The sequence below is a fragment of the Molossus molossus genome, unplaced genomic scaffold, assembly GCF_014108415.1.
Source record: "Molossus molossus isolate mMolMol1 unplaced genomic scaffold, mMolMol1.p scaffold_m16_p_14, whole genome shotgun sequence".
Taxonomy (NCBI): Eukaryota; Metazoa; Chordata; class Mammalia; order Chiroptera; family Molossidae; genus Molossus; species Molossus molossus.
The window spans coordinates 38,726,885-38,752,254 of record NW_023425349.1 but is presented as its reverse complement, the minus strand read 5'-3'; the positions used below and the strand labels follow the sequence as shown (position 1 = coordinate 38,752,254).

The 25,370-nt window shown below is 42.0% G+C and overlaps 1 protein-coding gene across 2 annotated transcripts in view; it reads left to right on the top strand.

Moving 5' to 3' along the window:
• The window catches only part of NTRK2 (neurotrophic receptor tyrosine kinase 2), a 334,115-nt gene that overhangs the window by 72,309 nt on the left and 236,436 nt on the right, over nucleotides 1-25,370 (top strand). For both annotated transcript variants that reach the window (XM_036261082.1, XM_036261083.1), the window contains exons 11-13: nucleotides 704-739; nucleotides 3,880-3,980; nucleotides 11,176-11,275. In XM_036261082.1, coding sequence (XP_036116975.1) covers nucleotides 704-739; nucleotides 3,880-3,980; nucleotides 11,176-11,275 — 237 coding nt within the window. The remainder of the gene's footprint in view (nucleotides 1-703; nucleotides 740-3,879; nucleotides 3,981-11,175; nucleotides 11,276-25,370) is intronic.

Below are 25,370 nucleotides of genomic sequence, written 5' to 3'. Positions count from 1 at the left end.
ACAATATTCTGATCATCTTGGTGAATACCGAGTCATCTGAAAACATTAAGTGGATATACTTTTGCATTTCTCTTTGGGATATTAATTTATAATCTCTTATACATAAACAATTTCAGTAGAGAAAGTACATTTGTTTTTGTGTGTGTGTTGGGGCAATAAAAAGTAGGGGGCATTTACTTGGCCTTGGCAACCTCCTGAAGGCCAAGCAGACAGTGAAATTGTGCTTTAACTATTACTGTACAGGCCGGTTAACAATGTGTTCATGAGTGCAAGCGGATCTGCCCAAACATAGTTTGAAAGTAATCCCCAAATCGTCCTAGAATAACGACAGTGGTACAGAAATGGTTTGCTTCTGGGATACAAATACCAAAATTGCAAATGAAATTGCCAACTGTATAATAGAAAGAATGGAAAAATAATGGTCCTAATTCATTGATAGATAAAGTTTTTCCAGCTAAAGTGATTTGTGATTTCTCTTTATTTATTTCTTTTTTAGAGGGGTGGAGGTTGTGGGACTGGAGAGGGGAACCAAGTTAACAGGAAGCAAATGAGAATTTCAGGTCTTACTTACCTGTCCTATAAAACAATCTATTCAGTCATGAAAACGTCAATGTCTATTTAGCTCATTTTAGTGGGAATAAGGTAGTCATTTTTAAAACTCCGAATGCATACTAACAAATCTTTATTTTGTTTTGCTTTTTAGGTGCAGATCCAAATTATCCCGACGTAATTTATGAAGGTAGCTATCATGTTGTCTTTATTTTGTATTTTTCCAAAATGTTTGTTTACCATGAAATAAATCAGCTGAAAGAAGACCTTTAAGCTCAGTTAAAATACACATTTCAAGCATTACATAGGCCAAAATAATATTTCAAAAAAATTATTCAATATATATATATATATTTTTTTTTATCCTCACCCGAGGACATTTTTTCACTTTTTGTTCAGATAGAGTGGGAGGGAGAGAGAGGAAGAGAGGGGAGAAGAGAGAGAGAGAGAGAGAGAGAGAGAGAGAGAGAGAGAGAGAGAGAGAGAAACATCTATGTGAAAGGGACACATCGAGTGGCTGCCACCCACACGACCAACCAGGGCTGGGGACAAACTGCAACCGAGTTATGCGCCCCTAGCGGGAACCAAACCCAGGTCTCTCCGGACTACAGGATGACGCTCTAACTGCTGAGCCAAACCGGCCAGGGTGTCGATATATATTTTTATCCTCACCTGAGGACATGCTTAGAGAGAAGGGATAGAGAGAAACGTTGATCAGTGCCTTCTGTGAGCACCCAGCCAGGGACTGAACCTGCAATCCAGGCATGTGTCCTGACTGGGAATCGAACCACAACCCTTTGGTGAATGACGCTAAATGGACGGAGCCACTCTGGCCGGGCAAAATCATTCAATATTGATGGCCATTTTCCCTTGATATTTACAGTGCCTGTAAATAGCATTTTCTCTCTCATGATCTGTTCTAGGAAATAGTAAATCCATTCTGCTGTAACAATTTGTTTCCATAATTGGGAACTAATTACCTGTTTAAAAGCCATGGCTACCAAGAAAGGGCGGTATATCAGTTTCTAGTTATGACAGTAAACCCAATTCAAAATCATGTTTCTTATATAATAAGGAAGTTTGGGTCACAGACAGGATCCTCAAAGGCAGGGCATGCGTTAGGGTGGATTCAACTAGCAGCTCAACCATGTCATCAGGGACCCAAGTTGTTTCCATCTCTACCTTCCTCTGCCCATTATTCTCCTTCCACTGATGGCCACCCCGACCCATGGGCTATTAGATGAGGCCAACAGAGGGGCTATGGTGGTTCACACGGATGGGAGAAAGGAGAGTGTTCCTGAAGGGGTTCCAAGAGAAAGATGATTTTCCCGGAAACCTCCATCTGGCCTTCCTTGTATCTGATTTCAGACCCCATTGGGTCATGATCTACTCTTGCCTCCATTACTGATAAGCAGTATGAATTACCCCCTGACTAACTCGAATGTAGATTCGTTCCCCTGGAGGATGTGGTAGAACCTTTGGTTGCAATGACGTTCTTCTAGGAATGTGGAAGGGGAGAAATCAAAAGGACCACTATGTTAACTTTTAACTGAACATTTCATCTGTACTTGGCTATTTTAATCAAATGCCAGGGATATTTTTCTAAGTGTGAAAATCCATCTAACAGATTTTCGAAATACCTTCAAGACCAGGAGGCCTCTGTTTGGGGAAGTGGCAGCTAAATTTTAAGACTTGGCTTGAAATTTAAGATTGATTCAAAGTTAGAATGATCAAGATATTATATTTATACATTTGTTTGATAAACTATTTTATTCTTTAATTTTATTTTTTATATACACACTGACATTTTGGTTTTTTTTTTTTTTTTTTCCTATAAATTATCCTGTGATCTAATTTTAGCTGAGGAATTACATTATCTTTACCTACTGTATGTTAAGCTATGATTCCCTCTTGCTGTAGTTTGGATGATTTTGTGCATGTGATTTGCATATTTTTGTTTTTATTTGTCTTGATATGGTTTAAAGGAAGACTATCTCAAATTGTATCACAGAGAAATATGTTTGAACTGTGATTTAACATTTTAAAATTATGTTTTGGACTCCTTCCCAATAATTTCAAGACTTAATGTCATCTTTCCATTGGCTTCAGACACCGCTCTGGGTCTTTGGGTCAAAATGTCACGATATTAAACTATAGATACTTTAATAATTTAATTTTGCATGAGTGGCTGCGTGTGATATGAAGAGGTAAAAATAAGCAAGTGGATGATATCTCTTAATGTTTGAAATTAAGTGTTAATATATTAAAATGGAAACGGTGAGAATGCAGTTTTGGAGTCAATAACAAAACAGCAAACAGAAAATAAATGTTTTTTCTGTTGCTTTCATTCAAATTCAAAGGAACACTCTGCTAATAAAAGTACAATTTAAATTGGTTACCCCCCAGGCTTGTGTAAGAATTATACTAAGAGACGTGTGGCTGGGCTGACTTAATGGGGTTGTTTGTTCAGAATGCAAATCGAAGGCACCATATTTATCTAGAATAAAAATACAAAACATTTATACAGAACATTGTCAGCGCTACGTTTACCAAATTTTCTATGACTTTAATATGTAATACCACTAATAAAAACTTTGTTCACACACACACACAATCAGCCATTGATCTACTAAAACTGATTCAGAAGATGTCAGCTCCATTTGAGACGCGGCGCTGTGAGCACACATCCTTACGATTCTGGAGGTTGTGTTGGCTCAGCTCCCTGTCTATTAATTCTGAACCTGAAATATTAATGATTCATAACCCTTCAAAAACAGTTGTGTGTGTACCCAAGCTTCCTGTCAGTTTGAGTCCACATTCTGTCTCTAGGGCAGCCTCTTACCAGGATCAGTGCTGTTGATTTCCAGCCTGGTTCAGGCCTAGACTCTGCCACCTTCTTGCCAGTTGACCTTAGACTCGTCAGTTAACATTCTTTATTAGCAAAACTGATGATTGGACTCACTCTCTAAAGACCCTACTAGGTCTATTAATCTGTCACTCTTAGATGCTTAATTCTCTTATATTAAATGCTTCATCAGAAAAGGGATATATTCTTATGTGCAAAGAAAAACTCCAAACCAGGTTTCGAATGTGATCACCAAGATGAGGATGTAGGGATCTGGAGTGAGTCCATTGTTGGCATTGTGCAGGCCCAACGCCACAATGGATTTAACCCAACAATGGGTCCTGCCCCTCCCTAGCCAGGCTGCCCCTGGCTGGGAATCTTGTGATTTGTCTGGCTTTGTTCTGGGTTGTAATGTGCCCTGTAGTTGTTGGCAGCCTAATGACAACTTCATGGTTTCTTCTCTTTCCCTTTTTCTCCACTTTAAGATTATGGGACTGCGGCGAATGACATCGGGGATACCACGAACAGAAGTAACGAAATTCCTTCCACAGGTGTTGCAGACAAAACCGATCGGGAGCATCTCTCGGTGAGTGGGAGAAATAGGCATTTCCCAGGTTGGTTCTGAGCATTTTGGATGCTTACATGTTGGAGGCAGCTAGCATATTGTCTTCATTTTGTATCTTCTCAAAATATTTGTCTGGAATGAAATACATCAACTAAAAGAGACCTTTGGAGCTGCTCCAGTGCAAATCTTTCAACAAGACATTTTTATTGCTCAGACGTAAACAGGGCATTGAGGTTCGGGGGAATGAATAGAAAGGTTTAAGAGAAGCGATAAAGGTAGGAGCTGACTTATTGCTGGTGGTTTCTGTTTTAAACATCTGTCCTGTAAAAGGTTTTTACCAGAAGAGCAAGAAAGCAGCTTTCTCATGCAGGTACATGTGTAATTATTACTGTTTTCCACACCTTCACACTGGTCTTCTTCAATAGTTTGATAAAAGTTTCAGTGCCCACAACATGTAAGGATATAATGTGGGAGGATATAAAAATATGAATGAAACTCAGGTTTTTTTGTTTTTTAGCTTTGAGTTCAGTTAATGGCCTGAGATGTGAATACTAGCACCTAATACAAGTAGAGGTGGGGTGAGGTGGTTTGAGGAATAGAAATAGAGGGGCAGGTGCTCTGTTCCTTTCTGCTGGGAGAGCCAGAGGAGTCTGCGGGACAGGTGGCATTTCCCACGGCCCGTGCAGGATGCCTGGGATTTGGACAGAAAGGAACAGAAGGGAAGGGATCTGGGGTGTGTGAACATGAGTCTGCGGACTGGAAAGCAGTCTCGATTGGAAGGTAAAGCCTGTGTAGGGCGGCAGTTGGAGGCAAGGTTGGAGAAGTTGGTTGTGCCAGGTGATGAGGTTGTGAAACACAGTGCCAGGTGGTTAGATTTATTGCACTGTGAGGACACATTGAAAGGGTCTGTGAGAGCCCCAAGGTCACAGGGCTCCAGGGTTCTGTGCCAGGGCGGTCTGTCAGCGGCTCAGGTAAAAGCCCAGCAAGCCTTTCCCTTCCCTTCACTGGTCGTGTGCACCCAGCTGCATGTCTATGAGCTCTGCCTCCTTGTAAACTCCAGAGCATCCATCTGCCCCACGTCCACTGCCACAGCTGCAGGCTAGCGGGGTGGCAAGCGCAGGCCAAGTTCTGGCTCACAACCTGCTTCTGTGAGGTGTGCAGGCTAGGAACAGATTTTACATTTTTAAGCGGTTTGAAAAAACATCAAAAGAAGAATGATTTGTGACACATGAAAATTGTATGAAATTCAAATCTCTCCTCATAAATAAAGTTAGCTCAGAATGTAGTCATGGCCATTTGCATATTGTCTGTGGCTACCGTTGTGCTCCGTGGCAGGTGTCATTGCAGCAACGATTTGCACGGCCCGCAAAGCTGGAAATTTACTCTCTGGCCCTTTATAGAGAGAGTTTGCCCACCGCTCATTCCTGGGCGACTGCCGCGCCCTCTCCTTCTCCCTCTCCCACTCTGTCACCTTCCTGTCTCCACACAGCAGCCTGAGTGACCTTTCAAAGCACAGATCATGCCCTGGCCGGTTTGGCTCAGCGGTTAGAGCATCGGCCTGCGGTCTGGAGAGACCCAGGTTCGGTTCCCGCTAAGGGCACGTACCTCAGTTGTGGTTTGTCCCCCGGCCCTGGCTGGGTCGTGCGGGTGGCAACCACTTGATGTGTCCCTTTCACTTCGATGTTTCTCTCTCTCTCTCTCCCTCCCACTCTATCTGAGCAAAAAAAAAGGAAAAATGTCCTTGGTTGTGGATTTTTAAAAAAGCACAGATCAGATCACTCTTTTATTATCATTCTAAGACTCTTCCCAATACACTTCGATAACAGTTTTATTATAAAAACCCAACTCCTCACAGGCGCTAACTGGGCCCTGCGTATCTTGCCGGTCTCTGTCTCTCTGACTTCATCTCCCACATCTCCTCACTGCTTACTACCTGTCTTTTTAAAATACGTGCTTGCATGCTCCAGGCTTCCTCTTTCTCACAGCCTTAACTTCGCTGTCCCTCTATAAAGCATGCATTTCCCGAAGCTCACCACATGGCTGTATCGCTGGTGGCCGGCAAGCAGCCATTACCTGGTTCTGTTTTCTTCTAAGCAGTTATTCCTGTCTGTGGTTACCCTGCTTGTTTATTTGTTTACTTGTTTCATGTCATTTTCTATTCCCTAGATTCTTTAGTAAGATTCTTAGCAGGCAACCTGGTCAGAGTTTTCCACAGCTATAGTGCTAGCCACAGAATAATGCCTGTCACCTAGGAGGTACTCAGTACAAGTCAGGCTGACTAGACTCACGGAGAATACTGTAGACGGGTCGTCAGACAGAGAGAGTGGAAGTGGGTGATGAGCTGGGGGTCTGATGTGTATTTAAACCAGGGCCGTGGCAGTGAGGATGGGAGGCTCAGCACATGCTCATCCAGTGTGGAGACACACTTGTCCACGGATGGCTATGTGCCTCACATTGAAATAGCAGGACACCCAGCGTGCTAAGTCAGCAGCAGAATGCTTTCAACTCCTGCCTTGTGCAAGCATTTCAGTTTTTATCCTCACACCCAACCACTTAATGTTTTTGATTTGAGAATGTTGTGTCCATAAGGATTTTGAGAGCATGTGCTGAGCCCACAGGTACATAGGTATCCTGGTTACTAAAAATTCTCCACTTCAGTGTTCTCTTTTGATTCCAAATGATAAACGTAAGCTCCGCACTGGCATATCCCAATGATGTTTGAACTGTCTGCATAGGGTCACTGGAAGGCAAGATTTGTTAAAATAGTCCGTGTTAAAAGTCTGTATGTTATGTCCTGGCTGGTTTGGCTCAGCAGTTAGTGCGTTGGCCTGTGGTCCCAAGAGACCCCTGTTCGGTTCCCACTAAGGGCGCGTACCTCGGTTGCAGTTTGTCCCCGGCCCTGGTTGGTCGTGCGGGTGGCAGCCACTCGATATGTCCCTTTCACGTCAATGTTTCTCTCTCTCTCTCTCTCTGTTCCTCTCTCTCCCTCCCCCTCTATCTGAACAAAAAGTGGAAAAATGTCCTCGGGTGAGGATAAAAAAAAAAAAAAAGTCTGTATGTTATGACTCCACCTGAGGCCCCTAGAAATCAGTATGAGGGGTCCAAGGAATGTTTTTAGAATTAAAAAAAAAATTTTTTTAATTATGTGTGGATCAGGTATTTGATATATAAACAGTCCCCGGTCACAGACGGATCATTAGATTGGAAGAAGAGCTTCAGAGCCACAGAGTGGATGCAAAAGTCAAAGCAGCCGTCAGAGCATGTGGAAGACAGCCTGGGACTCTCACCCTCCGAGTCCGCAGTGCGCCCACCAGCCTTGATGGATTTCTGGAGCCGCAACTCCTTGTTCTCTGCTGAGAGACATCCTCAGCCCTGGCCAGTTTGGCTCAGCGGTTAGAGCGTCGGCCTGCGGTCTGGAGAGACCCGGGTTCGGTTCCCGCTAAGGGCATGTACTTCGGTTGCAGTTTGTCCCCGGCCCTGGTTGGTCGTGCAGGTGGCAGTCACTCGATGTGTCCCTTCACATCGATGTTTCTCTCTCTCTCTCCCTCCCAATCTATCTGTACAAAAAAATGGAAAAATATCCTCGGGTGAGGATTAAAAAAAAAAAAAAAAGGAGAGACATCCTCAGATAAAAATAACTAACCAACCAACCAAACAAACAAACAAACAGCTATCCAAACAAATCAAGTCACCCCTACTTGTCCCATATAAAGACCAGCCCCACCCCAACACATTCACAGTACACGAAACTCTTTTTTTCTGGAACTGTTTTTGAAGAAATACGACTTCTCATTGTCACAAGAGTCTTTGTTTATTAAAGGATTATTTACCTTTGGAACTGCTTCAATAGGTTTAAATATTTGTTGGCGGATCATTAGCTGCTTTTCAACAGCAGTAGCCCTTCTCTGCAGGTTGAATTACGCATTCTTGAGAGCCGTAGAGAAGCAGGGCAGGTGTCCTTTCCCCGAGCACCCCGGGGAGATGGAGGCTTGGACAAGCGGAGGCTCTGTTCTGGCTGTCACAGCTGGCAAGGCAAGGTGTCTGCAAACGTGAGCACTCAGATCTCCCGAATGCCGCTCAAGTACTTTCCAAAGTGATAGAGGCTATGGGGGGACTAGAGAGAGGTCCTGGGACTCGGGCAAGTCCTCTTCTAACCTTTCTCCATCCCGGTTCCTTATCTGCAATATCGAGTTTGAATTGGTTTCTTTAGGTATTCTCTTCTACCTGCAGAAGTCTGGAATTTAATAACAGGCTAGAGAAACTCAGAGCTAACATACTATGATTACTTTCCTATGAAAATGTTAGAAGTAAAGATTTTTTTTAAAACCACCGAAATTATTAGGCAAATTTGAGGGAAATGATCTTGGTTAGAACAAGTTGACCCATAACTAGCTTCTTAGGAATTGTCACCGTTTTGTTTGTATATAGACTGTGGAGAGAGTTTAGTGTATACTCAGACATCTGCAAAAGCTTTCTGAGAGAACCACTCACAGCTCAAGTACCACAGAAGAGAATTATCATACCTTTGCTCCACCTTGGCCAAGTGCTTGGTGCTTTTCTTCTGTCATCTGTGACTTATTCAGTGCTGTCCCCATCTGACATCAGAAAAGGTGTTGGGGGAAGATTAGCCACGTGTTTTTATTATTCTGCTTTTACTCTTGGCCATATGCTTAGGAGAGGCAGTATAATGGATAAATTACAGGATTTATACTTGGGAAGATTTTGGTTCAAATCTCATGCATCAAAGGTATGATCTTGGTCTGCTTATTAAATTTTTCTGAATCTATTTTATCATTATTATGATCACTATGATAGTTGCCATAGGAGGCTAGGTGGGGTAAAAAAGGGTGAAGGGATATATATAAAACACGTAGACACAGATAATAGTATGGTGATAACCAGAGGGGAGAAAGGCAGGTAGGGGAGGTGTAAGAGGGAAAAGGGGGACAGAAAGAGGCTTTACTTTGGGTGATGGGTGGACGATGGTGTACAGATGACGCTTTGTTGAGTCGTACACTTGACACCTGTATGGTTTAGTTGACCAATGTCACTCCAATAAACTCAACAAAAAATAATGACCAACATTACCTTAAACTTTTTTTTCTTTATTGATTTTTTAGAGAGAGTGGAAGGGAGAGGGAGAGAGAGAGAGAAACATCGATGAAAGAGAACATTGATTGGCAGCCTCCTGCATGACCCCCACTGGGGGTTGGGCCCACAACTTGGGCATGTGTCCTGACCAGAAATTGAACCAGTGACCTCTTGGTGCATGGGTCAATGCTCAACCACTGAGCCACAGCAGCTGGACGGCTGACATTATTTTATTATCTGTTTTAGACAGATACTGTTCCAAGCCCATTATCTGAATTAACTCATTGAAGATTTACAACCCACAAGGTAGAATTATTATATTCCCTTTTTTACACTTAAAGATCATGAGATTCTGAGAGGTTAAGTAATTTCTACATCGTGCAGGTAAGACATGATAAATATAAATTTCAAACTCAGGAAGATCCCATATTCTTAATCTTTATACTTCCTGTCACTGTGAGATGGGTGTATCAGTCAGGATAAGCTATGCTGCAGTAACAAAAATCCTCAAATCTTAGTGGCTTAAAACAACAAAGCTTTATTTCTTGCTTCATTACATGTATTGGCAGGGAGTTCTGCCAGCCTTGTCCTTATTGCCAGACTAGGCTGACAAGCAGCCACCTTTTGGAAAGTTAGCATTTATTATGGCAGAGGTGACGAGAGCACTGGAGCAGAGTTTCTCACCCTTGGCACTACTGACATTGTTATTGTCCATGACTAAATCTTTGTTGTGTTGGGGTTTGCCCTAGGCACTTTAGGATGTTTAGCAGCATCCCTGTCCTCAACTCACTAGATGCTTATAGTACCGTTTCCCTAGTTGTGATAACCCCAAATTGCCAGTGTCCTCTGGGTGCAGCATTATCCCTGTTTGAGAACCACTGCCTTCATCTAAGATCTTGCAGCAGCAATGAAATCAGCTGCCTTTACAGCAGATGTCTTCCAACTTTTGTTTTGGAGAATCAAACTTTTCTCGGAAGCAGGGCCTTGGGGAGCAGTGGGAATGGAAGGACATGCACGGCCCCGCGTCCACCTTTGCTTCTAAAATGTATTTCGTTAGCATTATGCATTCCTATCTCTATGATCTCCAGCTCAGGGTTGTGACCAGATTCACATATCTGCATTTACTCTCTCTACTTGTAGAATCCACATCTTGCAATTACATTTTAAAATAAATAAATAAAAACCTTTGTATTGACCTCTGTCATACATATAGAGAAGTGCACATATCATAAATCTACAACCCAATGAGCTTTCGCAGGTGACCTCACCCACAAGTGTCCTCTTGCTCCCTTTTAAGCCTACTGACTGCTCCGGGGGACCCTGACTTCTAAGAGCAACTAAGCCAACTTAAAAAATATTTTTGTTATGAACATTTTTCAAACATATACAATAGTAGTGAGAACAGTAAAAATGAATCCCATTGTATCTTTCACCAACTTCAAAAAGTATGAATATTTTTTTATTCAGTTTTCTCTCTTCTATTCTCCAGGTAGTAGGTAGGTAGGTAGGTAGATAGATGGGAAGAGACAGAGATAGTGATATATTTAATATTTTATTTTTTATTTTTACTTTTTCTTTATTGATATGAGAGAGAGAGAGTAAGGGGGGGGGAGAGAGAGAGAGAGAGAGAGAGAGAGAGAGAAACATCAAGGAGAGAGGAGATCGATTGGCCGCCTCTTGCATGGCCCACACTGGGGATTCAGCCCACAACCTGGGCATGTGCCCTGACTGGGAATTGAACTGGCGGCCTCTTGATTCATGGGTTGACACTCAACCACCGAGCCACACTGGCCGGGCAAGATAGAGAAATATTTAATATTTATATCTCAATGTAGATATATTACATATATCTGTACATAGATCTATTACATATATCTATATCATTACATAATATCCATTAGATACCCATCTTATAACCTTTACCTTAACTTTTCTCATTTATAATATAGGAATAATAATACATACTTCTTCGTAGGGTTGTTGAGTATTAAGTGAATTTATGTACATGCAGTTCTTAGAAGAGCAAGTAGTAAGCATTCCGTGAATATGAACTGTCATCATCTTCATCATGTGGATATCGGAGACTAATTAGCAAGGCATAACTGCCCTCCCCTCCTTCCTCTAGGTCTATGCTGTGGTGGTAATTGCATCTGTAGTGGGATTTTGTCTGCTGGTAATGCTGTTTCTGCTGAAGTTGGCAAGACACTCCAAGTTTGGCATGAAAGGTAAGAAGGGTTGTGTTTATTTTACTTCTTATGTGGAATCACTCTTGGCTTATGACTAATGCTAATTAAACTAAAGAAGGAAGCAGCTGGATTTACTATCACTAAATTTTAAGGCTGAAAAAAATAGCAACAAGGATATGATACTACAAACCAAGAGAAAGCAAAATAATGTTGATTACTCAGCACTACCTACTTCCCAATGAGGACCGTGGTTCCAGAAGACACAGAACTGGTTTCCTGCGTGTGGAGTGACTCATGATGATGCAGGCGAGTGGTGCCCAGGTTTCCCCTTTGCTTCAGAAAGGCAGGCGAGGCTCGGGGGCAGTCGGCTAGTGATGGACACGAGTATTTTGTGCAGAAACGTTCTTTCTTCTGTTCATTTTGACTTCCAGACCTTCCACGGTGTGCTTTTGGTGTTGCTACTGCTTTTTCAGATTCTCATCTTTTGAAATTTGAACAGCATTGGGAAGCAAAATAACAGCCATTGGGAGGCACCTTGATGCTTTGTGAATGAGTGACTTCTTTTTTTTTTAGCGGAATAATTCTCAGTGTGTGATTGAAAATTAGAGACTATGTTGCCCAAGAATAGATCACTCGTCTCTTTCAGAGGGCTGAAAATTAATTTTAGGGAAAAACTTATTTAAATATTCCTGTGATGCCCAAGAGTTTTAGTGGTTTAAGAGCATTTGCTATGAAGTTTAAACTTATGTATTGACTAGTATGTTATTGGATTCTGTGTGGTCTCTTATAAATAGCCACTCTCTTGGGAAAGCTGTAAAGAAGGTTTAGTGGTGTCTTAGTTGCATTGGAGAGAAGGTCTGGTGGTTTTCTTGATCTGTATGGCTTATTACAACTACTATTGATGTGGCTTATTCACTTAGAAGCGATTGTTAAGTAGCAGGAAGTTGCTCAGCATACACGGGGCTCTGGGGTGGATCACATGTTCCTGACATTTTCTCTCTCCTTTGTTGGTGTCCATTACCAAGATTCCTGAACCCAAAGTGAAGGGTAGGAGTAGTGGTAAACTGGGGCTTAACACCCCCAAACCTCCTCCTGCTCCCCCTTGGCTTGCTCCCCCTTGACATTTCCTTTGGAGAAGGAAAGACCTCTCATTCTCCAATTATAACTAAGTTTTGGGAGAGAAACTATACTACCGTGATTTTAATTAATCCTACGGTTGAGGTATGTAAACTGGACTTTGCATCAGAAACTTTGGAGGGCTTGGGTAAACAGATTTCTGGGCCAGTCCGAGAGCTTCTGATTTCATAGGTCTTCAGTGGGCCTTAAAACGGGCATTTCCAGAAGTTTCAAGGGACGCTGATGCTTCTGTTGCCGAGCAGTCTTGGAGAATCTCTGTTCCACAGGATTAACACGGGCTACCAGATTCCTTTCTGAGTGTGACAGGCAGTGGGAGAGGCATTGCAAATTGAACTCACCCATTGCTTTGCACGCCTTCCTGGGTCCCCACGTGCAGCTGGGACCCAGACTTAGGCCAGGCTTCTGCTCTCTGCATGTCGGCCACCTACCATGCATTTTGCTTTCCTCTTTCTGATCAGGGGCTTCCTTTCCTTAGAGGCACTTGGAGTGGATGTCCCCAAGCATAGATTTTTACCAGAGAGAGCCAGATTCTAGTTCTACTCCTATCCCACCTTGAGAGTTTAGTTTGAGACCTTTCTATCTCATGGGCTCCTCAGGGAGAAGATATGTCCAGGTCCTGGGAGCTCAGCGAAGGCTTTGAGAACCCCTCCCACCCCAACTTTGTGTTAGGAAAACGACAGACAGAATGGTCTGTGAAAATTAGTATATTCTCTATAGCTCAGTGATGAAGGAGAATTTGGTTCAGAGAAGGTTGAGCTCATACAGAGACTCTGGCACTAAGAGTGAAAAAGTATTTTATTTGGATAATTTGGGGTGATTACTGCTAAGGCACCTACATTTTCCACATGTAACCTAAGGGTATTTTTAATGAATTGTAAGAAAAAGTTTGCTTAACCTTGTCAGAGAGCCAACAAATGACTTCCTTCAGGCAGTATGTTTCACTCTCCTATTTCTAAACATAAATTAAATAGTTTTTTTTTTTTTTTTTTGTTTTTTTTTTATCCTCATTCGAGGACATTTTTCCATTTTTTGTACAGACAAAGTGGGAGGGAGAGAGAGGAAGAGAGAGAGGGAAACATCGATGTGAAAGGGACACATCGAGTGGCTGCCACCCGCACGACCAACCAGGGCCGGGGACAAACTGCAACCGAGGTACGTGCCTTTAGCGGGAACCGAACCCGGGTCTCTCCGGACCGCAGGCGGACGCTCTAACCGCTGAGCCAAACCGGCCAGGGCAGATAAATTAAATAGTTTTTAAAAATGTGTCTGAGAGACTCATGTTCTTGTTGAGAATAGCTTCTTTTTTACCTTTGGCTACACGTCTATCCGTGCCATGGTTTGAACAAACGGACCTGCGTTGAGGTTGTTGTTTCACTAGTCTCATGCCGAGTTGATCATTTTGGGGGACCTGGTAGATGAGGCTAAGGCACCGAGGGTAAGTGAATCTGCATAAAAAGTGGTGTTTAAAAATTCATGTAAGTTTATGTCCTTGAAATGCTTTTAGGGCTGTGATTACTGCTGAAAAAACATGTCTGAAAAAGGGAAGAATATGTAAAAACACTGTTACACTTCCTGAAACAAGTAGGAAACATGTCAGTCGTGATTTCTGAGTAACAAGGAATGAAATGTGTGTAGTTTTGCCCAGAACCAAAGGCTTGGTTCTGTGTGAGAGGCCACTGGTGCAGTGAGCTGGTGCAAGTTCTCACCCCTGTAAGCACCTGCGGGGAGATTCTGCTCCCATTCATATTCCCTGTGCCGGCGGCAGACTGAGACTGAAGAGGCCTGCCAGCCCACCCATCGGCATTTGCAGCTTTTTGCCCACACCCAGCATTGCACACTTCAGTCTTAAGTATTGACTATCTCGATCCGTGATTATAAACCACAATTCAATATTGTTGAAGAGCCTAGGGTGACACAAACCGGAAACCTCTTTCAAAAACCACACTGCGGCTGAACGCAGGGTCCCTCCAGCTCTACGGCTTGACCTGAGAACCCAGACGTCATGATGGCCTTGTTTCCACGGGAGGAGGATCTCTGCATTTCCATCCAGGGACTTAAACCTAGGCTGGAGAATCAACCAACGAACTGTGGTGGGCTCTTTGGAGATGGGTCCATTAGATGCAAGCTGAGTTTCAAAGGGATTTTCCTCTGTTCTGTTGACTGGCTGTAACCAAATGCCAGTGGTGCCCTCAGAACAGGAAGGCCAGGCTGTGAGCTCCGTGTGGAAATGTTCATACTGGTGTTGCTTGTCATTACTTGTCCAGTGCCAAGGCCAAAGTTGACACCCAGTAAATAGTAGTTGATTGAATGAATGATCACAGAGAATTTTCAACTTCATCTGTTCTAGTTTGGTAATTACTATTTGGAGTGCAGCTCATCTGTGAATGGTTAAACAGAGGTTTCGGAGCTCTGCTCAGTTTCTTTTTTTTATTTTTTTTTAATCCTCATCCGAGGACATTTTTCCATTTTTTGTACAGACAGAGTAGGAGGGAGAGAGAGGAAGAGACAGAGAGGGAAACATCGATGTGAAAGGAACACATCGAGTGGCTGCCACCCGCACGACCAACCAGGGCCGGGGACAAACTGCAACCGAGGTACGTGCCCTTAGCGGGAACCGAACCTGGGTCTTTACGGACCGCAGGCGGACGCTCTAACCGCTGAGCCAAACCGGCCAGGGCTCTGCTCAGTTTCTAAAGGGGTGAAAGCCTTTCCGCCTTTTGATTTCATTCATTCCAGACCAGTAGGACCACACACAGGAGGTCATTTTGTCCAGGTTTTGTCTCACATTTTCACATACTACTTTAAATGATCACTGTTAAGTTTGGAGGGTTCCCTCCATTTTGCACATGGACATCTTCCATTTCTACTTCTCCGAACGTGCAGCCTTGGAATATAGGTCTTTGTACATATTCAGCAGAAGTGACAAGTGGTGGCTCCCATCTTCATGTTTACCTAGGACTCATCTTTCATTGTCACTTAATATAGTTTAACCTTCTTGTTGCTAATGACCAGGAGACGACCAGCCCTGTTTCAATAATGCTGTCAAGAGGTAGAATTTACCCCACTGCATTTTTCCACCCTCATTTCTATGTTTTTACCACCCTATTGCTTTTGGGTCAAATATCCAGTTATCATCATTGCAGAAGCCCCAGATACAGCCCTTCTGTTAGTGCTTGGCAGTCTGTATTGGGATCATTCATATGTGTGCTTACTATGGATGCGTGAAATGTATAACACGTATCTGAATCTATGTCTGCATGGATATCTCCACATGTAAAAGCATAATTTTATCCCTTTTCTTTTAAGGCTACCACTGACTTATTTTAATTTTAATTTCCACTGAAATAGGGCAGAAAGACTTTTCCAGAGCAGCTTTATTGCCAAAGAACAGGAAAACAGGCCCTCGAATGGTCTCATTTGTGTTTAGCTCTCAGATTACTTCCTGGCTCTCTTTCCTCACTGAAGAGGTTGAAAAGCCCACGAAGGGGAAGCATCTGGGGGCGCAGGGCTGCTGTGTCTTCCAAGAGGGTCCACGTCTGGAGCCCTGCCTGATGGTGGTGGTGGTGTGCAGGGCTGGAGAGCACGTAAGGGAGCCAGGCCCTCATCCCAGTGGTAAGAGTAGTTCTGGCCATCAGCTCTGAGGTCCTTGCGTGTCGTGATGGAAGTCCGCATGTGACATTTGTTCCTAGTACTGAGGCATCCTTTGTCCTCCCAGGGTAAACATCTAAGGGACCCTAGAGATCCTTCAGGAGGCACTGGAGCAGGAAGGCTTTCTCTCCTTTCATGTACAGCCTCCGTGTTTCCTCCACGTCCATTCCTGCTGCGTGAGCTGTGGATGTTTCCAGCCAGTAACTGGACAACCGCACTGCCCGAGAATGCAGACCCGGGTTTGCTCACGTCCAGAGTCGAGGCCCAGAGTTTAGGTTTCTCCTGTTACAAACGATCTTCTAAATGTCTTTCAACAGCAACCAAAAATTTGGTTATTTAAAAATAGTCATAAACACACTGGGGCCAAGGCTAAAGAGGTCAAAGGTTAAAGCCTTTTCTATGAGCTGAAAACAATCCTGGAAAGTTGAGGAGGTTGAGTTTAACAGATATTTGGATCCACTTTTGAAAGAGGGAAAAATGTGACCGAAAGCCAGAAACAGTTGTGGAAACATCTGTAAAGACAAACTGTTTTCCATATCCCCCGCCCCCCCCGCCCCCCCCCAAGCCCTACCTCACTATTTTTTAAAGACAAATAACATTAAAAAATTGTAAGAATCAATTATTATTTTTCACAATTTCAAGCACTTTGGAAATAGAGTGAAAAGTGGAGGTTTCTCTTCATCCTCCTCTTCCACTACCACTTCTGCTCTTAAGATAAACTGTTTAAATCATCTAGAATGCATCTATTATATAAATAAGAAAATATGGCCCTGGCCGGTTTGGCTCAGCGGTTAGAGCGTCGGCCTGCGCTCCAGACAGACCCGGGTTCGGTTCCCGCTAAGGGCACGTACCTCAGTTGCAGTTTGTCCCCGGCCCTGGTTGGGTCGTGCGGGTGGCGACCACTCGATGTGTCCCTTTCATGTCGATGTTTCTCTCTCTCTCTCTCTTCCTCTCTTTCCCTCCCGCTCTATCTGAACAAAGAATGGAAAAGTGTCCTCCTGTGAGAATAAAAAAAAAAAAGAAAATATGTAGCTTCCCTTATTATGCAGGTAATCAAATATATTCACTTTTAGCTCCATAAAGAAATTATACCAATCTTGTCTGCATCTTTCGTTTTAAAACATTTTTAAAAAATGTATTGGGGTGACATTGGTTAATAAAACTACATAGGTTTCAGGTGTACAATCCTCCAATACATCATCTGTGTATTGTGTTGTGTGTTCACCACCCCAAGTCAAGTCTCCTTCCATCACCGTGCCTGGATCTTTTTAATGGACCATTTGCCTTGTAGATCTTTCCATGTCAGGACCAAGACATGTACTGCATTTTACTTCACAGTATTTCTGAGGAGTCTGGGGTCAGGCTGCTAGGGTCTGAAATTGGCTGTGTCCATTACATGCTGTGTGACCTGGAGCAAGTTTCTCATCGTCTTTGGCCTCAGTCGTTCTAGCTGTAATGGGGCAGTAAGTATCCCTGCCTCGTAAGGTTGTGATAAGGCAAACAGTTCACACGTGTGAAGCACTTGGGGAAGTTCTTGGCATTTAGTAACTACTGCACAAATATTGATTATTATTATCATTGATGAACTTGATGTATTTTCTTCTTGTAATGGACATTTACATTTTAATCAGGTTTACAGAAAATTATTTCAAATAATACTTCACTGTTAAGATAGATACTTGGGAATGGATTGCTGAGAAATCTATGTTGATAGATTACCTTGCAAAAATGCTTCATCAATTTATACTCCCATCAACAGCATTTTTTTGTTTTGTTTATACTTTCATCCATATTGGAAATTATCAATCTTTTATATTTTTGCCAATTCAGTTAAAATGATATTTTGATTAATAACAAGGTTAAACATCTTTATTATATGAAGAATAAGAAACATTTTTACTTGTCGATATACAGACTTATAAAGTGTAAGTGTTGATCAATCTTTTATTGGTTATATGTGTTGCTCACATTTTCTTCTATTCTTGACTTTTTAAATAGTGTCTTTTGGCAAACAAAAATATTTACCTTAATACAGAAGCCAATTTGTCGGTCTTTCCATCTTAGTTTTCGTGTCTTGGTCATTAGGAAGGCCTTCCCCACCCTAAAGGGGGAAATATACTTTTAAATTTTCTTTTACCAGTTTTACTCTACGTGTGTTTTTAAACTTAGATCTTTAATCTTTTTGAAACATTTTAAAACTTGGTGTGAAGTACTCTGTCTATTTCAGAGCAATATGGAGTAAAGATATCTTAATGACGTGCAGTGTGGCATTTTCAGAGAGACCAACAGTATTAACTTTCTGGAATCAGAAAGCCCCTAATAAAAAGAAAAAGCAATACTGAAGAACTTGGTGATGAACTGTTTTGTTCAATAAGTAATGAGCGATGTTGGTTCTCTCTCACTGTGTAAAGCTCACAAAGTAGTATCCCAGGGAACCTTTTTATTACCTTCCTTACCCCAGCTTCAGACTGAGCTCAAAGTATATCTCAGCTCTCTCTTAGAAGAGAACACAATTTGTTAATAACAATCAGATCTTCAGAAATTTCAGAAAAGACGTCATTTGAAAGAGTTATTCAATAATTTAAATTGGAAATTTATCAAAAGAATTAGTCCAAACATTTCTTTCCTGCCATTTGCAGATGTTATAAAAAGTATTTTCCCCATATGTTTGGAGGGGTGAAGATCTCTTTTTCCAAAATCCTCTACATTTTTGAAGACAAAATGTTGGTTATGCCTGTGTGAGGGCAAAACATGCTTATTCTTTGCAGCCTCTTGAAAAGGGAGAAGGAACTTTCAGAAACCGGGCAGGTCACCCAAGAGGAGAGCGAAGCAGCAGCTTTTCTTCCCTGAGCCTTGCGAGTGCCCTGACCTCGAACTTCTAGAAGCACTGGTGTCTTGTGGGCAGCCCACAAGTCCATGGGATTCAGGGGAGAGCCCAGGTTTGCTCGTAATGTAGAACGTGCTTGCAGTGTTGTGTAGGAACACTACTAGTTTCACTAAAAGGTAAAGGAGTCCTTAAGAAATTAGATTTTGTATTTAAAAATCAGGAAAAAATTGCTACCCCTTCTCTGGACCTCCACAAATCATGGAGCGAACTCACGCTGACCTCCTTCCACAGATCATGGTGTACTTTAAAAAGGATTTCCCGAATTGGAAAACCTGCTGGTTTATTTCTTTCTTTCTTTCTTTTTTTTTAACTTTTCATTTCTTTCCCTTGCCATTTTGTCCTTTCATATCTCTCTGCTTCCTGATTTGGCATTCTTTCCTCTTCCTTTTGGTTTTCTTCCTCCTCATTCCCAGCATCTGATGTTGGTGGACAAGCTTTTCAGAGTTTATGAAGAACACAGATAACTTGGCTTAAATTCTAACACATGCTCTGATTTTATCTTCCTTTAATTTTTGGGCAAGCCTACTGAATGATTGTGGGGATAAACTTAGCTTTAAATCAGCAGAATTGTCATGTGGTGATCAGAAGATAGTCTACTTGAATACTGCACATCCTTCCTGTTTGTAAGATGTTAACTCCTAAGTCTTCAAACCTAGGCGCATATTGACATGGAACATTGGGGACTTATGCATCAGATAAGCTTGGGTTCAAACCTCAGATCTCTCTCCAGCTAACCATAATTTTGGGCAAAAACATTTTTTTTAAATCTTCACCCACGGATATTTTTGTATTTATCTTCAGATAGAGTGGGAGGGAGCAGGAGAGAGAGAGAAACATCGATGTGAGAGAGACACATCAATGGTTGCCTCTTCCACATGACCTCTGACCAGGGCCTGGATGAACCACAACAGAGATATGTGCCCTTGACCAGAATAGAACCCGAGACTTTTTGGTCAGTGGGCCAACTCGCTAACTGCTGAGCCAAACCGGCCAGGGTGATTTTGGACTAATTTTTAAACTCTCTAAATCTTAGATTCCTCTTTCATTAAATGAGGCGATGATATCTATCTCTTGGGTGATTATAAGAATTAAATCAGTTCTTAAGTTAGTGCATGACTTGTTCAACTAATTCCATGAGAGATAGTTATTTTTCATATTTATGTTAGAGTAATACATTGTTAAGGAGATGAGTATGGGGAGAGTCCTGTGTGAATTTACACTGCATCTGAATTGCAGAAAAATGTCCCAAATGTATACAAGTGTACAGTAGTGTCTTAAGGTTTATTAGTTGAGTTTATAGAAAAAAAAAAAACAACTATAATTTTAATGTTTCTCTACTTGATGGGCAAGCATTCTGAATATAAAGTTGCTGAAACATATGCTCATTTTAAGCTCTTCAGCTCTTAAAGACACTATGCAATAATTATTGCATATTCTTAACTTTATTGTCCTTTGGATATTTTATCAGTTTAGATTGTTTGGGGCTCTGTGAGAAATCTGTTTGATTGAGTGATTGATTTGGCATGTAGGCATTGCGAGTTTCTTTGGGGAGGAGCATGTACTGTAGGGAAGGGGCAGAAAGGGCAGGTGGGGAGAGATGGGGCAGAGAGCCCCTCCCCTCTATAACCATAAGCTTAAATCTAGGAAGGAGTTCATGGAAACGTCTGTTCTAATGTGGTTCCCTTTGGCACAGAGGATATTACAATGGCTAAAATGATTACTTTTAACAAAAATAGACTTCAATTTTTGTTGTACTATAGTCTATTAGAGATGAAAACAGGGTTTCCCAAGGTTTAGCCAGGCAAGTGGTAGTAGAAGGTCTTTGTTTTCAAACAATTGGCTTCTTCTGTGGTCATCTGGGAACTTTATTGGTCTCAGAACAGAGAAGATGAAAGAGGTATAGATAGATAGATAGATAGATAGATAGATAGATAGATAGATGATAGATAGATAGATAATCTATATCCCAGCTCTTTAAGTCTTTAGTTAAGAGATTAATATCATGAGATGAAGAGTGAAACAATAGTTATCTTAGCCCCAACTGGTGACAGTGGAAGGAAGGGGCTGGAGGTAAGGTGGAAGTAGTGTGGGAGGGGAGCTTGTTGGGAGGGGGGTGGAGTTTCTATTTACGGTCATGCTTGTCAACTTCAGTAGTTCTGGCAAGAACTGAGGAGAGTCAACCACTCACCCGAGCCTCTTCTACCCTTACTTTCTGGATCATCTGTAGAAGAAAATGGTGTAAAGACGAAAAATAACAGTACAGCACCAAAAGGCATCTAAGGGTCCCCTCCTGCTTTAAAGCTACCATCCTGATACCAAACTATTCGAACAATCACACACACACTAAAAGAGTCTGCCATGCACTTCTGGTGATATCCTTTATTATGTTGGTGTGTAATGCTATAGTCTTTTTTCTCCACTGTGGAACCACAATCTCTTTAATATTAACATATGAAATATTGTGTCTGTATGGTCAAAGCTAAGTAGAGCTGGATACATTTTCAAATTTGTGATCAACCCAAGAAAGTATTGCCTCTAAGTTATACATGGAGCTATTTCTTGTTTAGTTGGCATCCCCAGTGACTCTGTTTACTATTAATTTGCATGTAGCATAAATCCTGGCAGGAGCACCTTTGACATTCCAGCCTGAGCCCAGAGAGGCAGCCGGCCGCGCCATCTCTTCTTGGAATGGCGTGGATTTCAGGAGGCAGATCAACAGCGAGGCTGTTTCCCAACTCTTTTGAGTCAGACATCACAGCATGGTTTTGCTATTTTGTTTGAAACAAATCCTTGGAACATTTCATTTACCCATATTGAATTGCGACACACATTCCATAGACTAGAATAAATACCTTCTGTATTATTTACATGCAGCTTTTTCTCTATGAGTATGGAAAACTGCAAGGTGATCCTGATAGATATTTATTTACATCTCTCAAGATGATTTGCTCCTCACATTGTGTCTTGGTTCTCCCGGGATGCTGTGGCAGTGGGTGGAGAAATAGCTAAAATGTCTAGGATGAGACTGGGAATGGAGCAAGCACAGATCTTAGGCATAGACTAAGATAGGGGACATTTTCCCGCCTATAGTTCAATAAAATACCTATTATTCTTTCTTTTGGCATCAGGTAGCAGGAATTTAATCTCCTACCAGTCTGGATAATCTCAGACAATTACGGGCAATCACCGCAGTTTTATGTTTGTTCCTTCCGATCAGGAACTCACTCCATTTCCTCAAGCTGGGTTTCAGTTCCGGGGGGTGGGGGAGTGTGTGCCTCAGGGACTGGAAGGTGCCACTGACGGCAGGGGCGCAACTGGGGCATGGTGGCCCTTTCCCCATGTTGGCGGCTGCTGTTATCCATTTCCCCCCTTGTCCTCAGCCACCAGTTTGGGTGAGTCACAGATGCACCACCTTATGTTCTTCACCAGGTTCCACCCTCCTTTTTTTTTTTAATCTTCACCTGAGGATATTTTACCATTTATCTTCAGATAGAATGGGAGGGAGGGAGAGAAAGAAAGAGAAACACTGATGTGAGAGAGACACATCAGTTGGCTGCCTCCTGCATGACCCTGACCAAGGCTGGGGCCGAACCTCAACTGAGGTATGTGCCCTTGACCAGAATCAAACCCATGACTCCGGTCTGCGGGCTGATGCTCTAACCGCCGAGCCAAACCAGCCAGGGCTGGTTTCACCATCTTTATACACTTTTCTGAACGAGCACCTTTCTGGAAGCTTTGGGGACACAGAAAATATTTGGGGGACACACACTATAGCCTTCTTACTTTATTACTCTCAGGCTTAGATTGCTTTGGTTTCTTGGCCACTTTTCAGGTCTTCCCAGAAAGATGGACTCTTCTGCATCTCTAACCCAGAATAAAGGTTTTGTGGTTCCGCATACCCATACTCGACTAGGAGACAGGTTACAGGCTCCTCCTGCCTGCATTGAGTTTATTTGCCTTCCCTCGGACTCTCTTCCTGTTTCCCATGGAGAGAGAAAGGATATGAAAACTGGTTTTGCCCGACTTTATCTTCTTCCAAGTAATTTTTGTCATACATGTGGATCTTGATTTTTCTCCAACTTTTTTTTTTAATGAAATTTTCAACATGAAGAAAGGCTAAAAGACCATGACAATGAACATCTGTATATGCAACACCTGGAGTCCACTCCTGGTTAACATTTTGCTGTTTAGAAGTCAGTTGCCCACATCATGTCACTTTCCTCCTGACTTCTCCAGCATGTTTCTTCTAAAGCTAAGGACACAGTAGCTCCTAAAAACACAAGCCCAATACAACTATCACTGTACCCACCCCCCCAAAGTCAAAACAACTCTATAATGACAGGTATTACCTGGTGCATCATCAAACGTTCCCAGTTATTAAAAAATGAATGATTCTATATTTTCAGCTACTTATATTTCAAACCAAGATCAAACCAAAGTTCATGCATCGCATTTGATCACTGTGTTTCTTTGGTCCCTTTCAGCCAAGGTCATGGCCTCTATTTTTTTTCCTCCTGGCTTTGAATTTTGAAGAGATCAGCCAGTTGTCCTGTAGAATGTCCTCCATTCTGCCTCTGTCTGACTGTTTCCTTTTGAAATTCTTTAATTTGTCCTCTATCCCCTGCATTTCCTGTGAACCAGAAATGATTTCTAAAGACCTGATTAAATTCAGGTGAAACATTTTGGGAAGACGAACATCACGGAGGTGCTGTGGACTTCACAATATATCACATTTAGAAGCACTTAAGGTCAGGTTGTTACACTATTATGGTGATTTGACACGTTGAAGGTGCCGACTGCCAGACCTTTTCTTTGTAGGTGCAGGTTTCCCCTTTACAATGGGAAGGTAGTTTGCAGGGTGATAGCTTGGCCTCTACCAAATATCCTCTTCCCCAAAAACTTGAATCTAATGGGCTTCATATCCAGTTCTGATCATTTTCTGAAATAAGTATTTAATTTTAAGGGTTGCAAAATGGGTTTTTCTAATTCAATCATTCCTTCTGCCTACTGGCTTCTGTTAAAACAAAACAAAAACAAAAATAAGGGCATCCTGGCCCCCACCAAGGATTTCAACTTTTTGACTTTAGTTCTATCTGGACAATCCTTCCTTGAGGTAATGGATGTTTGATGTCCAGCTACCTACATTGGGGAAGGTCATGGGGTTGCAGAAAAGATTTGTAGTCAATGTTACTATATCAAAATTATTATTTCGTTTTATAAGTTATTTATTTTGTGTGTCTCAAAATCATTGAGCCATTGAGTTTGTGGCCATTCTTCTCTTTTTCCTTATCACAATGATGAAGCATTAAGTAGATATAATAAACCCAATTGCTTTAGAATTCCATTCTGCATCTTTGTGATTATTGGTAGAAACAAAGACAGTGAGAACCGGCACACGCTTAGGAACCAGCCAGGGCCTTTATTTTAGATCTGAGGACATCGGCACCCACCGAGCTTAAGCGACTTGCTTGAGGTTACATGGCTGCTTTGGGGCAGATCCAGACCTGGAAGCCAGGCCTCATGACTCCAGATTTAATGTTTTATGCTGTGAGACTAAGAAATATTATAAGAATAAATAAAACTTATTTCCACACCAAATTCACTCTTTAGCACTAGTTCTTATTGCCATTGCATGTCACTAATATGTATTGCCACCAGTACATATTCGCCACTGGGTGATAATGTGTGTTCCTCAGATCTAGGACATATGTCATCAGTGGTAACAAGATGGCTTTAGGAGACAACAGGGGCTAACATCTTTAATTCTGATAGTCCCATATTTATTTTAATATTTGTTAGTAAAAAAAGTATACCTAGAACATTATACCTTTGGTTTAATGATATTATCTAGGATAAAGCTTAAGTTAGAAAAACAAAATGAAGAAAAGTACTTTATTTTATTTTTTAAAATACTTTTCTTTATTGATTTAGAGAGAGAGGAAGGGAGGGGGGAGAGAGAGAGAGAAGGGGAGAGAGAGAGAGAGAGAGAGAGAGAGAGAGAGAGAGAGAGAAGCATTGATGAGAGAGAACATCAATTGGCTGCCTCCTGCATGCCCCTTACTGGGGATTGGCCTGCAATCTTGGCATGTGTCCTGATCAGGAATCAAACTGGTGACCTCTTAGTATACAGGATGATGATCAACCACTGAGCCACACCAGCTGGGCTCTAGTTTTTCTTATAATTCTTCTCATCTTCACTCCGATTCCTCTTACACAGCCCTGTTCATTCCGAAGCTGGGTCATTAGACCATAGAAAATTTCATGGCTGATATAATTTGAATCAAATTCTCTTCTTTAAAGATCTCAGTTGCTATTGAGAGGAAAGCACCACTATTTGAAAACTCAAATGATGCATTTTCAGAGTGAGCCAAGACATTATGGGAACTCTGTTTTTCCTCGTAAGGATGATTAAACGTTAAGTAGAACCCATGTTCTCTGTGCATGGTGTTCCCTTTAGTGTGA